This window comes from Oncorhynchus clarkii, chromosome 10, assembly GCF_045791955.1.
Source record: "Oncorhynchus clarkii lewisi isolate Uvic-CL-2024 chromosome 10, UVic_Ocla_1.0, whole genome shotgun sequence".
Taxonomy (NCBI): Eukaryota; Metazoa; Chordata; class Actinopteri; order Salmoniformes; family Salmonidae; genus Oncorhynchus; species Oncorhynchus clarkii.
In genome coordinates, this window is record NC_092156.1 from 5413308 (window position 1) to 5428577 (window position 15270).

A 15270-nucleotide genomic window follows, 5' to 3' on the forward strand; every position below is an offset into this window, starting at 1 on the left:
TTCGTTAATCCGATGAAGACCATTGTGCCGTGGTCCATATTAGATCAATCATCTGTCTGCTTGATTTACAGCAGGGTCACGTTAGAATGAAAAGAGAACGAGTCAAGATAATGAGTTAAAGTTGTATTGGACACAGAGTCGATTGTGCGCAATTGTGTAGCAATTGGTTTTGGATTAGGGTAGCCTAGTGGTTAGAGCGTTGGACTAGTAACTGAAAGGTTGCGAGTTCGAATCCCAGAGCTGACAAGGTACAAATCTGTCGTTCTGCCCCTGAACAAGGTAGTTAACCCACTGTTCCTAGGCCGTCATTGAAAATAAGAACTTGTTCAGGCCAAAGAATTCAATATTGGTTTCCTACAGACCAGAGAATCTTGTTTCTCATGGTCTGAGAGTCTTTAGGTGCCCTTTTGGCAATCTCCAAGTGGGAGATTGTATTTGTATTTTACTGAGGAGTGGCTTCCGTCTGCCCCTTTAACCATAAAGGCCTGATTGGTGGAGTGCTGCAGAGATGGGAGAATCTTCCAGACGGACAACCATCTCTACAGAGGAACTCCAGTGCGCTGTCAGAGTGACCATCTGGTTCTTGGTAACCTCTCTGACCAATGCCCTTCTCCCCTGATTGCTCAGTTTTGCTGGGCGGCAAGCTCTAAGAAGAGTCTTGGTGGTTCCAAACGTCTTCCATTTAAGAATGGAGGCCATTGTGTTCTAGTGGACCTTCAATGATGCAACCATTTTTTGGTTACCCTCCCCCAGATATGTGCCTCGACACAATCCTGTCTCTGAGCTTTACGGACAATTCCGTCAACCTCATGGCTTGGTGTTTGCTCTGACACGCACTGTCAACTGTAGGACCTTATATAGACAGGTGTGTGCGCCTTTCCAAATCATGTCCAATCAATTGAATTTTCCACAGGTGGACTCCAATCAAGTTGTAGAAACATCTCAAGAATTATCAATATCGAGTCTCATGGCAAAGGGTCTGAATACTTAAAACCTCTTAAGGATCGGGCCCTTCTTTTCAATTTTTGCCTAAAATGACATACCCAAATCTAACTGCCTGTAGCTCAGGACCTGAAGCAAGGATATGCATATTCTTGGTATAATTTGAAAGGAAACACTTGGAAGTTTGTGGAAATGTGATATTAATGTAGGAGAATAACACATTAGATCTGGTAAAAGGTAATGAAACAAACATGCGTTTGTCTTATTTTGTATCTTTGGAATGCAAGAGAAAGGCCATTATCTGATTTAGGACTATAGGCGCAATTTAGATTTTGGCCACTAGATGGCAGCAGTGTATGAGCAACGTTTTAAACTGATCCAATGAACCATTGTATTTATGTTCAAAATGTATCAGGTTTGCCCAAATGTGCCTTTGCAAAACCACTCAAGGTGGTCAATATATATATTTAAGTACATAACTGTGCACTCTCAAACAATAGCATGGTATGTGGTCACTGTAATAGCTACTGTAAATTGGACAGTGCAGTTAGATTAAGAGTTTAAGCTTTCTGTCCATATAAGACATGTCTATGTCCCGGGAAATTATCTTGTTCATTACGTCTTGCTAATCACATTAGTGCACGTTAGCTCAACCGTCCCATGGGTGGGACACCGATCCTGAAGAGGTAATCCAATTTCAGCAGTGCCGATGTAACGGATGTGAAACGCTAGCTTAGTTAGCGGTGGTGTACGAAACAAACAGTGTTTCAATCGGTGACATAATTTGCTCTGAGACCTTGAAGTAGTGGTTCCCTTTGCTCTGCAAGGGCTGTGGCTACTGTGGAGCATCCTATGGAGGGAAGCATCATAACCATAGGCTTAGTTGTGTTCGTGCATGGATACCATACCTGAATATTGAGCCAATCCCAGAGCTGTCAGCTCGTCCCCTTGTCTGCTGGGCTTGATGTTTTTCCTCAAAGAAGTCTTGAGCCTCCTTGACAGTGGAAAAGATTTTGGTATACTGGTAGGTCCTGATGAACTTTGGCAGGTTTAGCTGGAATCTCACATCATTGGTCACCCTGTTTCTACAGCTCAGCACTCGGCTCTGTTTAATGCTAATCCTCTTCCATGCGGCAGGGTAGCCTAGTGGTTAGTGTTGGACTAGTAACTGAAAGGTTGCAAGTTCAAATCCCCGAGCTGACAAGGTACAAATCTCTCGTTCTGCCCCCGAACAGGGCAGTTAACCCACTTCCTAGGCCGTCATTGAAAATAAGAATTTGTTCTTAACTGACTTGCCTAGTTAAATTAAAAAAAGGTAAGATCCCCTCATTCTGCTGCGAGGTGAACAATTTGCCATTTGACTTCAAAACTGTCGATTTGTACAATCCTATACCGGGGTCCTTTGCGGACCAGGGCCGTGCAATGTTATTCAGCAGCATGGGAAATAGCATTCTGAGCCAACTCCTGCACTCATGTTGATAAATTCATTGCTTACCGGACATATAAATCACAGGATTATTTCACATTCATGCACAAGTTAACTGCAGATAAACAAAGACCATGGTTAAAACCAATTTATTGAAATTAAAAAGAATGACCGTCTTTTCTATAGGTCACAGACAAACACCATTACTCAGCAAAACCTCAAATAAACGCAGCAGAACACACACACGGAAAAGACAAAGGAAACCACTGCTCATGATATTTATTAACAATGTTGAGCCTTCAGGTCTTCAGGTATCCATGTCCCAGGTGAGTCCCATATGGGCTACCACACAACACAATTCCTTCCAGTTGATCACTTCCTGAAACAGGAGGTAAGAAAAAAAAAGGTATAACAGTTTAACATTCAATGTATCAAAAATATATAATCCTATATTATATAATTTCCTACCATACAGAACAAACATTTCAATGAAAATCAAAGACAAGTCTAAAAACAACCCTCCACAAGCAGGGTCTGTACTATTATTTTACCATCATGTCTGTAGAATTAAACAGTCATAAAAACAAAACCGTGAGGAACTGCAGTGAGATCGTAGACCATCAGCAGTAATACATTAAGTCCTATCAGGTACCTATGGAACCAGTTAAATGCTGCTTCACCCAACCCATTAGAGGAGTCCATGCAATAAGGAATGATCAACAATATCTAAGGCTTTGGAGAGATCAATAAACTATTGTGCTGATCATTTTATTATCCATAGTATTTATTATAACATTTAAAGTCAGGGCTGCTGCAGAAATTGTGCCCTCAGGATAAATGTGTAAGATCAATTGTTGATCTTAACACTGGCCTCTAGTGGCAGTTCTGTGGTAAGTTACCAGAGGAAGAAAGGAAGCGTCGGCCATCTTGGAAACTACGGCCACATGGAAGAGAATCTGAAAATGTATGAGTATTGTTAAGAGTTAATTCCCATTTTAATACACTGAACTCCAGTCAAGTCAATAACTGCCACTTGATGTGTTCAGAAAACCGAATTATCACCACTAAACAATCTGACGGTAATTCCAGCTGTTTTCAGTTTAGTCGTCATCATTACCACACCAGAACCCATAGAGAAACACACAGCATAGATATAGAATAGGGTTTCACAGATTGTGAAAGTGACTACTCACCTGAAGTATAGATGGGAGCTGAGAATCAGCAAGGGGCAACCGAACAGACGAGGAAGATGGCAAATTAATAAATAATTAGTCAAAAGAAACCTAAGAGTTGTCAAATTAAAAGACGCTCAAACGTAAAAAACAAAACAAATGTCACCACTAAACGATCTGCAGGTAATTCCAGCTATTTTCACTTTAGTACTCATCATAAGGGTAGCCTAGTGGTTAGAGCGTTGGACTAGTAGCCGAAAGGTTGCAAGTTCAAATCCCCGAGCTGACAATGTCGTTCTGGCCCTGAACAGGCAGTTTAACCCGCTGTCATTGAAAATAAGAATTTGTTCTTAACTGACTTGCCTAGTTAAATAAAAAAATAGCATAAACACAGGTGACCAAGCTAAGGCAGCTTGAGCCCAGAGTGAATGTCCTTACCGTCCACATGTCCAGTCCAGGGAGAACTTGCAGGGATATTATTCAAAGGGACACCACCTGAAAAGTAGAGAATCTAAGATTACAATATGTGATAAGGTTATATAGGCAAGTTCCAATTTTTCGAGTCGGAATGTTCAGAAAACCGAATATCACCACTGTACAATCTGACGGTAATTCCAGCTGTTTTCAGTTTTAGTATTCATCACAACACAAAATTACAGCTATCCTGAGAATGGGACAGGTGAGGTGTTGGCTTTCGCCAGCGTGATAGGCTTACCTTACCAGGATAAGTCTACTTGCCATCAACCCATTGGGGTGGTTTAACACCTGTTAAAAACACAATCACAAGGGTTATGAGAATATGAATACTATCAGCTATTCAGAAGCAGCTCAAGAGTGGGGAAGAACCTAAAGTAGATATTAAAGTAACTGCCAGGTCAGGTTCAGAAAACCGAATATCACCACTGTACAATCTGACGGTAATTCCAGCTATTTTCAGTTTAGTATTCATCACAACGAGACTAGACAGATACCAACAATAAAATGTCAAAGTGAAGTCTAGGTGAAATGGGTGTGGTCGTCTTACCTTGAGTCTTCTAGTCATCAACTCATTGGGGCGGTATCACTCCTGTTCAAAACAAATCACAGGGGGGTTTATGAGAATCGATATGAAAACAATTATCTCCTGAACATGGCTGAAGTTCTCTCAACACAGCTGTTGCTCAGAAGTAGTTGAAATCATCAGTTGTTGCATCAAACTCTTCCTATTCAAGCTTTCATCACTGCCAGCTGTGGCCATGGTGCCTATTCAAAATAATTGATCAGAGGACTAGACACCAATTTGTTTCAAATTATAAACAATTTGCCATTGAATACCCAACTAGACATTACTAATCAGGCCTCAATAGCCAGTTGAATTTACCAGCCATGTGCAGTCAATGGTGTATGCGCCAGTTCACAGCGCCCTGGCCAGGTCCAGAAGGAGTGGGCTCCCGAATCTAGAACTGATGTACAATTTGGTTAATGCATGAGGACTAACAGGACTTGCATTTCAACAATGTGTGGACTAGCTAACTTAGCCAACTAAACGTCTCGATTTAAGATGGAGTTGAGCTGCAACTATGGGCGGACTGGAGCTCCGACGTCACAACAGTGACGTTTACAAAAAAAAAAAACCGACTTCAGCGCCCAAAGAACAGGCCGCAATTACAAACATGTCTGTAATTTCTGGATATTCTATGGGTACTGAAATCAGTAGTTAACTTCCATGTTATGTAACGTATGAGCAGCGCCAGTTCGTCAACACTAGTCATCCCTTAGCTCAATCATAAAGCGCGGAGTTGAGTTTAATCAGCTACAGTTACCCACGCTAATTTCCATTGCGTAAACTGGTTTTCCGTGTTCGTGGATCAGATGGCTAACAGTTTAGGAATCTTCGTCTTACTAGATCACATCCATAAATTGTCAAAAATCGACCACGTTAGTTATGCATTAGCAGTTAATTCAGTAACATCCGCGCCAAACAAACTTACCCCTGGAATGGTTTACGTTTCTTCAGTTCCCCACGTGCATGGTTCTGCAAGGCCCAACCCTCCACAACTACCAAGCTAGCTACTTGAAGTTAATGACCAGTTCCAGGAGCATTGCAAGACTCAAGTGGCAGCAGTGTACCAATAACTAACGTTAAACACCAATGAAGCATTTCTAAGACATAACTTCGACATTGAGAAAGGCGTCTTCAGGTCGATCACAAGACTAATCGAATGGCTGTGGCTGGCAGTCTTTTGCGCTATATACACTTTTGGTGCATTCAAGCGAATTGGGGATTCGGAAAAAACGAGCTCAGAATGGGGAAAAAAAAATCTTAGGATCCGGACGTCAGTGACCTTCATGTCAAAGAAGTCGGAGTTCTATGACGATGGCGCTTTCAAGACAACTGGGAACTCGGAAAAAAAACGAGGTCAAATCACGACGTAGAAAGAGTTCCGACTTGGAATTCCGAGTTGGATGACCATTCAAAAGGATTTTTCCCAGTCCGAGCTAATTTTATCCAGAGTTTTTTTTTTTTTTTTTTGTAATAACAAATCAATACATAAAGCACATGCATACATAGATTACAAACAATAGACAATTGAGCTAGGGGGTACAATATCACATTACAATTACACAAGGACCTTAAGGGACATGCATATACTTAAAATTCTAACAGCTTTTTTGTTAGTATAGCATTTAACCGTCTTAAAATACAGTTCCATATATTTTTGTAGGGTACGAAAATGTGGTTTTCTGTTTGTAAATTTACATTTGTGTATATGAAATTTGGGCAAAAGAATAATGAAATGAATTACATAAAAATGATTCCGCTTATTTCTATTGTATGTAAAGAATCCAAACAGTACATCTCTCCACAATAGTGTAAAATCTTCATAAATGTGTTCAATTATAAACCTACTGATGTCTTGCCATAGTTTTCTTACATGCATACAATGCCAAAAAAGATGCAAAACTGTTTCTGGGTGGTCATTACAAAAGGAGCAATTTTATCCAGAGTTCCCAGTTGTTTTGAAAGCGGCATGACGCCCGAGTTTACGACTAGTAATTCCAAATTGGATGACCGTTCAAAACTCATTTTTCCAGTCAGAAATCGTTTTTTATTAGTTCCCAATTGTTTTGAACGCACTGAATTCGGAGGTTGGAGATTCCCGAATTCCGAGCTAGGTTGAGTCGAGAACGCACCATTTGGTCTCTGGGCATTATATTGAAAGGGTGATGACACGTTCATGTGCTCATCGAAACTCGGACATTTCTGACTTGGAAGTTCGTTGAAGAAACATGAGTTCCGAGTTTCCCACTTGAAAGTACCAGATTCGACTAATAGTAAGCTCCTCTAGTCTGTAGGGGAGGAAGGTAGGGAGTCTGTAGGGTAGGGTGGGGAGGAAGGTAGGGAGTGCGATGACACGAGGACATCTCCTGAGTACAAACCAAGTGGAGTTACTTTTACTTACTCTCTTGAGAACCGTAAGGATCTCGAGGTGGAGTCAGACGGTAGTAATGATTGCTCTGAAGTTGAGCCTGACCAAGATGAGGTCGACCTTACCTGTGGCAACGGGTGTGGTGGAGACTTCCTAGCTTTGCCCCGATGAACAAACCAGAAATGATTATGGACCGTTAGGAGTGAGATTTTTTTGCAGAAAGTGGATCCATGTTTTTTTGGCCGACACATATGTTGTATGAATCTGGGTGATGAACAAACTGGGAACTGTTACATTTGTCAAAGTCTCGGGAAATGGAATTGTATTGATTTATTTTGCGCATCGTCCGTCCAGAGGCAGCAGGTGCTCCGCATCACGTGTTCCGGGGGTCAACCTGTGTCGTGCTTTGCTCTCCGGAGCAGGGCGTCGCTCAAAATAATGATCATTGGGGTGACGTTAAGTGATAAAAATAATATTACTGGTGTTTGTGATGACCAACATTTCGTGAGATGCAGAATACCCTGTCCTTGTTGAGCTTTGATATAAATGAGATGGAGCTGCCTTGGGAAAAACTCGTGGGTTTGACAACCGACGGAGCACCTGCGATGTGTGGACACAGGAGCGGACTGAAAAGATGCAAGAGGAAAACGCGACAGGTGAGCTGACAGCTTATCATTGTATCATACACCAGGAAGCGTTGTGCGGTAAAGCCTTGAAAATGGAGCATGTAATGAGCATCATCACGCGCACAGTTAACTTTATCAGAGCCAAAGGTTTGAATCACCGCCAGTTCAAGGCATTTCTGACGGAGTTAGAAACGGAGCATGGTGATTTGCCTTATCACACAGAGGTGCGATGGCTAAGCCAGGGAAAGGTGCTTCAAAGATGTTTCGAGCTTCGTGAGGAGATTTGTCTGTTCTTGGACAGCAAAGGGAAAGACACAACACAACTCCGAGACGAAATGTTTCTGTGTGAAATGGCTTTTCTGTGTGACATTACGAGTCATCTGAATGCAATAAACTTGCAGCTGCAGGGTCGGGATCGTGTCATCTCTGATATGTACAGTACAGTGAAGGCATTTAAAACCAAACTGACTCTGTGGGAGACGCAGATGCGGAAAGAAAATTTGAGCCACTTTCCCAGCTGCCAGACCATGAAAGAGAAGCTCTCTACCAGTGCGTTCCCGAGCACACAGTTGGCTGATAAAATAGGTATGCTTGCCGCTGACTTTCGACGCCGATTTGCTGACTTTGAAGCACAAAAAAGCAGGTTGTTTGAGGGCAAAATATGCGGCAGTGGGTGCTGCGGAGTTCGCCCGTTTCCTCCCCGGCACAATGCCCCAGCTGCGCATCCAGGCTGCTCAAACGTTAACAAAACATCACACAGAAGTCGACTTACTGCTGAACACCTCCACTCAATTCTGAGGATTTCCTGTGAACATTACTGTGCAATCACATATTTAGAGTTTTTACTCAGTTCAAGTTTAAAAGTTAAAATTTAATATTTGTTTTCACTGCATGTTACTTTCAATCCAATTATATTTTAAAAATATTTCAGTTGAGTGGATGATAGAAAATTGCTATTATTGTTTTTTCTTTGAAGTAAATTTAGCCCACTTTTGCTAAAATAGAAAATATAGTCTACTGATGGTGCCTTGATTATATTTGTTAGGTTTTCAGTAGGTTCAATTAGGTTCACTTTTTTTTCAATGAACATTCGAACAGTCCGGCCCTCGTTAATATAGAGTTTTTACCTGCTATTCTTTTAACTGGGCAAGTCAATTAAGGACTAATTCTGATTTACAATGACAGTCTATCCTGGCCAAACTCTAATATGGATGACACTGGGCCAATTGTGCACCGCCCTATGGGACGCCCAATCACAGCCGGTTGGAATACAGCCTGGAATTGAACAAGGGTCTGTAGTGATGCTTTTGAGCACTGATATGCAGTGCCTTAGACTGCTGCGCCACTCGGGAGTCCAAAAAGTAACTCCACTTGGTTTGTTCTCAGGAGATCAGGAGGGCATAGTCAGAGGGCAGTGTGAAGATGGGGTTGGGAAAGCACTTTGTGTAAACTGTGGAGGGCACACATGCAGCTGGAGATCCGAAGTGCCCTGTACGAGAGAGACAAGTGGAGATTTACAGAGTTTGAGTGGGGAAGAAGGTTTCATTATGCTGAAGCATTAAGGACCGTAGAGGATAGCCAAAGGGTGAGGGATTCAACTGGTGAGTAGGCTTGAAGAGAGGGAGAGCCAGAAGGGATGAGTTTTAGTAAGGTTGGATTTCTTGCGTTTGTAGCCATGGTGATCAACTGCACTGCACTGATGGAGCGGAAAGCACAGAAGATAGATGAGGTAGTTGAAGCAGCAGAGAAACATTGAGGTGTGACATTTTAGTGCAGATGATCTACAGGGAGTTTTGAAAGAAGGGGTTCCATCCTCCCAGTCCGACGGCCTGGTGAAGGATCATTTAGGCCCAAAGTAGTCGGATGGGTGGTTGTTTTTTGGGGGGATATAGTGGAGGCTCCACAGGAGGTTGGTGACACCTTAATTGGGGAGAATGGGCTTGTGGTAATGACTGGATTGGAAATAGTGTAATGGTTACCAATACATCAAACATGGTTTCCAGATGTTTGATCCCATTCCATTTGCTCCGTTCCGGACATTATTATGAGCCGTTCTCCCCTCAGCAGCCTCCTGTTGTGTTTTGGTGCAGGGTTAGATGGTGGTGCAATTCAAATGTTTCACATTCTTGTGACCAAAATGTGCAATCCACACTCCGACCTGCGAAAGGCAGAAATACATAAACCGGAAATTCACACCAAAAAGAAAAAGAAGAATCTCTAAGCAAATCACTTAAATTCATTTGTACTCGGATATTCTGAGTTTCCGGTAGGACGTGAACGCGGAATGAGATCATCAACGTGCGCACTTACACAGACAATAGGGCCCATAATGACGTGTCCCACTTAGTGTTCGCTGTTCTCTGTTGTAATAATCTAAGGATTTGTGTGCACGGTTACACAGATCAGAAAATAGTGTGTCTTATATATCAAATAATCATATTATTTCTAAAACTATGGACGCCCCCGAAGAGAAAATTAGTCTTTCTGCTGCACAAAGAAGAGCAGAAATTCGGAGGCGAAAATTGCTAATGAATTCCGAAGACCGAATGAACAGAATCGTGGGTTTCACCAAAGCTGAAGCTGAAAAGAACGGTAAGGAAAATCTAACTGATAGTAAATGGTTTGCTGGCTGATCAGACAAGCAGATTGCATTGCCTGTTAGTTTATTAGCTTGCAGCTCTACCATCGAAACTGGCAACTAACGGTAGCTTGTTACCATCTAAATGTTAGTACACAGTACACACTTACTGAGCTAGCTAGGGACCATAATGGTGCAGTGAGTTGAAGAGAAACCTTGCGTCAGTGTGGAATGTACTGTAGTCATGACAATTCAGTGCCCTTCTGTAATATATAAAAAAGCTTACTAATATAAATGTGCATTTATATATATATTAGTATCAGTCAAAAGTTTGGACACCTACTCATTCAAGCGTTTTTCATAATTTTACTATTTTCTACATTGTAGAATAATAGTGAAGACATCAAAATGATGAAATAACACATGGAATCGTGTAGTAACCAAAAAGTGTTGAAGAATCTCAAATATATTTTGGATTTCTTTAAAGTAGCCACCCTTTGTCTTGAGAGCTTTGCACACACTCAAGCAGCTTCATGGTTAATTTGAGGAATTGATTTCCTTAATGCGTTTCAGCCAATCAGTTGTGTTGAGACATGGTAGGGGTGATCAAGTGCATATTATGGCAAGAACAGCTCAAACAAGCAACGCGAATCGACAGTCCCCATCATTACTTTAAGACATGAAGGTCACCTAATGTGGAACATTTGTGAAGTCGCAAAACCCATCAAGCGCTATGATGAAACTGTCTCTCATGAGGACCGCCACAGAAAAGAGAGACCCAGAGTTACCTCTGCTGCAGAGGATAAGTTCAATAGAGTTAACTGCACCTCAGATTGCAGCCCAAATAAATGCTTTAAACAGTTCAAGTAACAGACACATCTCAACAGACGAGACGGCGTGAATCAGGTCTTCATGGTGGAATTGCTGCAAAGAAACCACTACTAAAGGACACCAATAACAAGAAGAGACTTGCTTGGGCCAAGAAAAATGAGCAATGGACATTAGCCCGGTGGAAATCTGTCCTTTGGTCTGATGAGTCCATATTTTGAGATTTTTGCTTCCATCCGCTGTGTCTTTTGTGAGAACAGAGTAGGTGAATGATGATCTCTGCATGTGTGGTTCCCACCGTGAAGCATGGAGGAGGAGGTGTGATGGTGTGGGGGTGCTTTGCTGGTGACACTGATTTATTTAGAATTCAAGGCACACTTAACCAGCATGGCTACCACAGCATTCTGAAGCGATACGCCATTCCATCTGGTTTGCACTTAGTGGGACTATCATTTGTTTTTCCAACAGGACAATGACCCAACACACCTCCAAGCTGTGTAAGGGCTATTTGATCAAGAAGGGGAATGCTGCATCAGATGACCTGGCCTCCACAATCACCCGACCTCAACCCAATTGAGATGGTTTGGGATGAGTTGGACCACAGAGTGACGGAAAAGCATCCAACAAGTGCTCAGCATATGTGGGAACTCCTTCAAGACTGTTGGAAAAGCATTCCAGGTGAAGCTGGTTGAGAGAATGCCAAGAGTGTGTAAAGCTGTCATCAAGGCAAAGGGTGGCTACTTTGAAGAATCTAAAATCATCTAAAATATAATTTGATTTAACACTTTTTTGGGGGGGTTATTACATGATTCCATGTGTTATTTCAAAGTTTTGATGTCTTCACTATTTCTGCAATGTAGAAAATAGTAAAAATAAAGAAACTCTTGAAAAATATTCTGGTACTGTGTATATCCATATATAGAATCTCTATGTTTGTATCTCACTTCACAGAGAAGTCTAGTTAGCCTAATCCGTTAAACTGACAATGCCGTCTCATACAGGAGCGTCAAGTCGTGTCACAGAGCCTAGGTTCCACCTGGACTTGGACAGGAACAAGCCGTGGTCAGCATCCTCATCCCCAAGACTGTCTCCATTCCTCCCAGAGGCAGTAGGCAGCATCCACCCCCACAGCGATCTTCCAGAGAGGAAAGGCTCTCCCCTGCCAGACAGCAGCGAGGTGCTGGGTGTAGACAAGGATGTGACTCCAGGGGTCCGACAAAGGCCACGGGGAGAGGCCCAGCTGGCAGCTGATGAGCCCAGCCATTCCGAATCCCCACGCAGAGGGTTTCAGAAGTATTTATCCCGCTTTGATGACGCCATGAAGCTCCGAGGCCAACTCGCCAATGAGAATCAAGCCCAGGATGCAGCCGGGTCAGACCCAGAAGAGTTGGACTCCTTCAGGCTCTTCAGGCTTGTCGGCAGTGTCCTCCTCGCCATCTTTGTCAGAGGTTTTGTCTGCAAGTATCTGGTGAGTCGGATCAAAAAAGTGTTTTATCTTCCCTTGAGGTTTTTGAATTTGTTCAATACCACTGACCTATTCTGTCTTCGATTCGGCTGCACTGATTGTGTTATGAGAGTAGACCTGTAGCATTTCACTAACTAGGTTGTACTCTTTTATTTTGCAGTCCATATTCGCACCATTTCTCACCCTCGAACTGGCCTACATGGGGTTGTACAAGTATTTTCCAAAGGTTTGAGATACAATTACACCGTTACTATGTGGTGAATGGAGCAGAGCTATAACAAATGGGTCAGATGTATGTGGTCATATCCTGTGCAGTATTATTATACATACATAAACGTGTAATAACTTTCCACCAGGTTGAGAAGAAGATGCAGACCACAGTGCTGACCGCCGCCCTCCTGCTGTCTGGAATCCCCGCTGAGGTCATCAACCGCTTCATGGACACCTACAGGAAGATGGCTGACGTCTTCGCCGACCTCTGTGTCTACTTCTTCACCTTCATCCTCAGTCACGAGATCCTGCTGTTGCTTAGTTCAGAAGAGACTGATACTCCCTGATGGACTGGAGGTCGCCGTGCTATGGCGCTGTAAATGTCACCCCCTCTCTGGGTGACAGAGGAGGGCATGACCCCTGATAGTGATCCTTCACCCTACCTCCCAACCATGTCCCATCTTGAGTCAGTACACCCCATAGGGGAGGGTGTTCGAGGTGCAGGGTCTGCAGGTGGATAAGAGAGGAAGACAGAACTTACTGGTTGAACAAGGTAACATAACATGCATTTGTGTTCTGGCCCTCTTACTATCCAGTAAAACAACACGTCACTGCACCTATCTGTTGTATATTTAAACATCTTACATATAAATCTTGTCAATTGGAGCTGCTTTTAAGTTACTGTTTAAGTAGCTCCCTACAGTGTTTACATAAGTGGTTCAGTTACTTTGCCATTTTGTTTGTTTCAAGTGAATTAATCTATCTCGTATGGAAGACAGGAGAAGCACTTGTCTTCCAGTGTTTTTGTTTTTGCACCCTTTTATGCTTTAAAGACATGGTTTACTTTATCTGTGCAAGCTCTTATTAAAAGAGGTCAATTGTGTCATCTGGACTAGGGAGAACAATTGCTTAGGATTGTCTTTTTGGAAAGTGTGTTTTGTCACTGCTATTCAGTGTCGGGCGGTGGGGTCTTATAAGCTTGTTTATTATCTGTGCTGAATAAGTCTGATTTGTGGAAATGTCATGTATTGCTCTCCTAGTTATCCCAGCCTCACTAATACAATCTTCCTGTGGCATGCTACATCATCTGTTAATTAAACAAAAAAATGTATTTAACAAGGCAAGTCAGTTGAGAACAAACTCTTATTTTCAATGACGGTCTAGGAACAGTGGGTGTAACTGCCTTGTCAACTCGGGGATTCGATCTAGCAACCTTTCGGTTACTAGTCCAACGCTCTAACCACTAGGCTACCTGCCTCCCCATATCCTACATGGCATCCAAATTAATTATTTTAGTTGGTGTGAGACTTTTTTTTTTTCGTGACTTCATTGGTGTGTTCTTGTTTGTCAGAACGGCTTGATTCATTTTCATAATTTTGAAAATTATAATTTTGTATAAGGTAAATGCTTTATTCACGCTTTATTTATTGTATGTGAAATATTGAAATCAATATCAAACACAAAGATAAAGAGATGGAAATGTTGCATCTTATAGTGGTATTTAAGTTCTGCTAAACAACATACTGTAATGAATATGCTGTGTTAAACAAATAAAACCTTGGAACATTTCACCATTGTTTCTGGTTGATTTTTTTTGTTCAGTCATTAAACTCCTAGATGTAGGCAGTGACCTTGTACATTTGGGTTTATGTCAACTATGTATTATGATGTGTTTATGCACTAGGAGAGTAAATGCTAATATATATATATTTTTTTTATACTTCTTAGTAACAATATTTCTACAATAATGACGTTAAAATAATCATCCCACCACTAGAGGCGGACACATCCAATGTAGCTACGCAATCTAAGAAGAACCGTCACTTTTTGATTACGTTCCAGGAAACAGCTAACGTGATCACGCATGAAAACAAATGCACAAAGTTTAACAATAAAACATTGATATTTAATCTCTTTGTGGACTCAACGTAAACATGGGGCGCGAGTCAAGGTAAGTGAGGAGTTTACAGGTCTCTTGTATTATTATTTATTGTCTGTTTTGAAGGATTAAAAAAAGCCGAGCTAGCTATCAAGTGTGCAACGTTGATCCAACGCGCTAGCTAACAAGCTAGCTAACGTTTACAGACCAGTGAATGTGATAGATATCTAGCTAGCTGGCTAGTTAGCCTAATAGGCAAAGTAAAAATACTTGATAATGCATTCACAAACTACACAATTATTTAAAACACATTGGCCATGTGCGGTGCAGTTGTATATGGTGCTTTCTAGACAACTAGGAACTCGGGGGGGTCAAATCATGACGTTCGTGATCTTCAGGTCGGGAAAGTCGGAGGCCAAAGATCTGTGCAGAGATGGCCGAGTTTCCGACTTGCAATTCTGAATTGGATGACTGTTCGAAACGATTTTCCCAGGCCGAGCTTGCTTTTTTCCCTCCGAGTTCCCAGTTTTCTTGAACGTAATGAACTCGTACATTTCAGAATCCCCAGTTGTTCCGAACGCGGCATTACTCTCTCGCACTAACGACGTTTTTAACTCACATATATATATTTTTATGTCAGTTGTTTTAGTTAAGTGATTGAAGTGTTTTAAATCATTTTTGTCAATGTTTGTTAGGCATTACAGGAAACGGTCGGCATCGAGGGGTCGGTCCGG

At 42.0% G+C, this 15270-nt stretch overlaps 2 protein-coding genes, 2 long non-coding RNA genes and 5 other non-coding genes across 10 annotated transcripts in view; 2 read left to right on the forward strand and 7 right to left on the reverse strand.

The window, feature by feature from the left end:
* Positions 1-2503: 2503 nt before the first annotated feature.
* On the reverse strand, positions 2504-3582 carry LOC139417947 (uncharacterized). The gene is made up of 3 exons (XR_011635262.1): positions 3562-3582; positions 3268-3324; positions 2504-2747 (listed from the first exon to the last, which is right to left on the reverse strand). It is a non-coding gene; the product is annotated as an uncharacterized lncRNA (long non-coding RNA).
* On the reverse strand, positions 3409-3484 carry LOC139419855 (small nucleolar RNA SNORD65). The gene has a single exon (XR_011635465.1). It is a non-coding gene; the product is annotated as a small nucleolar RNA SNORD65 (small nucleolar RNA).
* A 100-nt stretch (positions 3583-3682) lies between the features above and the next one.
* On the reverse strand, positions 3683-3760 carry LOC139419858 (small nucleolar RNA SNORD65). Its single transcript, XR_011635468.1, has one exon. It is a non-coding gene; the product is annotated as a small nucleolar RNA SNORD65 (small nucleolar RNA).
* Positions 3761-3987: 227 nt separating this feature from the next.
* LOC139417946 (uncharacterized) lies at positions 3988-7313 on the reverse strand. 2 transcript variants are annotated; one of them, XR_011635261.1, is made up of 5 exons: positions 7076-7313; positions 4901-4982; positions 4565-4606; positions 4256-4305; positions 3988-4035 (listed from the first exon to the last, which is right to left on the reverse strand). It is a non-coding gene; the product is annotated as an uncharacterized lncRNA (long non-coding RNA). The 2 variants fall into 2 exon arrangements; XR_011635260.1 differs by lacking the exon at positions 7076-7313 and adding an exon at positions 5511-5771.
* On the reverse strand, positions 4111-4186 carry LOC139419857 (small nucleolar RNA SNORD65). Its single transcript, XR_011635467.1, has one exon. It is a non-coding gene; the product is annotated as a small nucleolar RNA SNORD65 (small nucleolar RNA).
* Positions 4420-4494, reverse strand: LOC139419856 (small nucleolar RNA SNORD65). Its single transcript, XR_011635466.1, has one exon. It is a non-coding gene; the product is annotated as a small nucleolar RNA SNORD65 (small nucleolar RNA).
* LOC139419845 (small nucleolar RNA SNORD49) lies at positions 4699-4765 on the reverse strand. Its single transcript, XR_011635457.1, has one exon. It is a non-coding gene; the product is annotated as a small nucleolar RNA SNORD49 (small nucleolar RNA).
* A 2551-nt stretch (positions 7314-9864) lies between the features above and the next one.
* Positions 9865-14226, forward strand: LOC139417944 (calcium modulating ligand). The gene is made up of 4 exons (XM_071166953.1): positions 9865-10168; positions 11984-12450; positions 12608-12673; positions 12804-14226. The coding sequence occupies exons 1-4, from the start codon at positions 10030-10032 to the stop codon at positions 13002-13004; spliced, it is 873 nt and encodes a 290-aa protein (XP_071023054.1). The 5' UTR covers positions 9865-10029; the 3' UTR covers positions 13005-14226.
* A 250-nt stretch (positions 14227-14476) lies between these two features.
* Positions 14477-15270, forward strand: part of LOC139417941 (DEAD (Asp-Glu-Ala-Asp) box polypeptide 46) — a 22559-nt gene continuing 21765 nt past the window's right edge. The window contains exons 1-2 of the mRNA XM_071166947.1: positions 14477-14608; positions 15232-15270. The exon at positions 15232-15270 is cut by the window's right edge and continues 153 nt beyond it. Coding sequence (XP_071023048.1) covers positions 14592-14608; positions 15232-15270 — 56 coding nt within the window. The 5' untranslated portion in view covers positions 14477-14591. The remainder of the gene's footprint in view (positions 14609-15231) is intronic.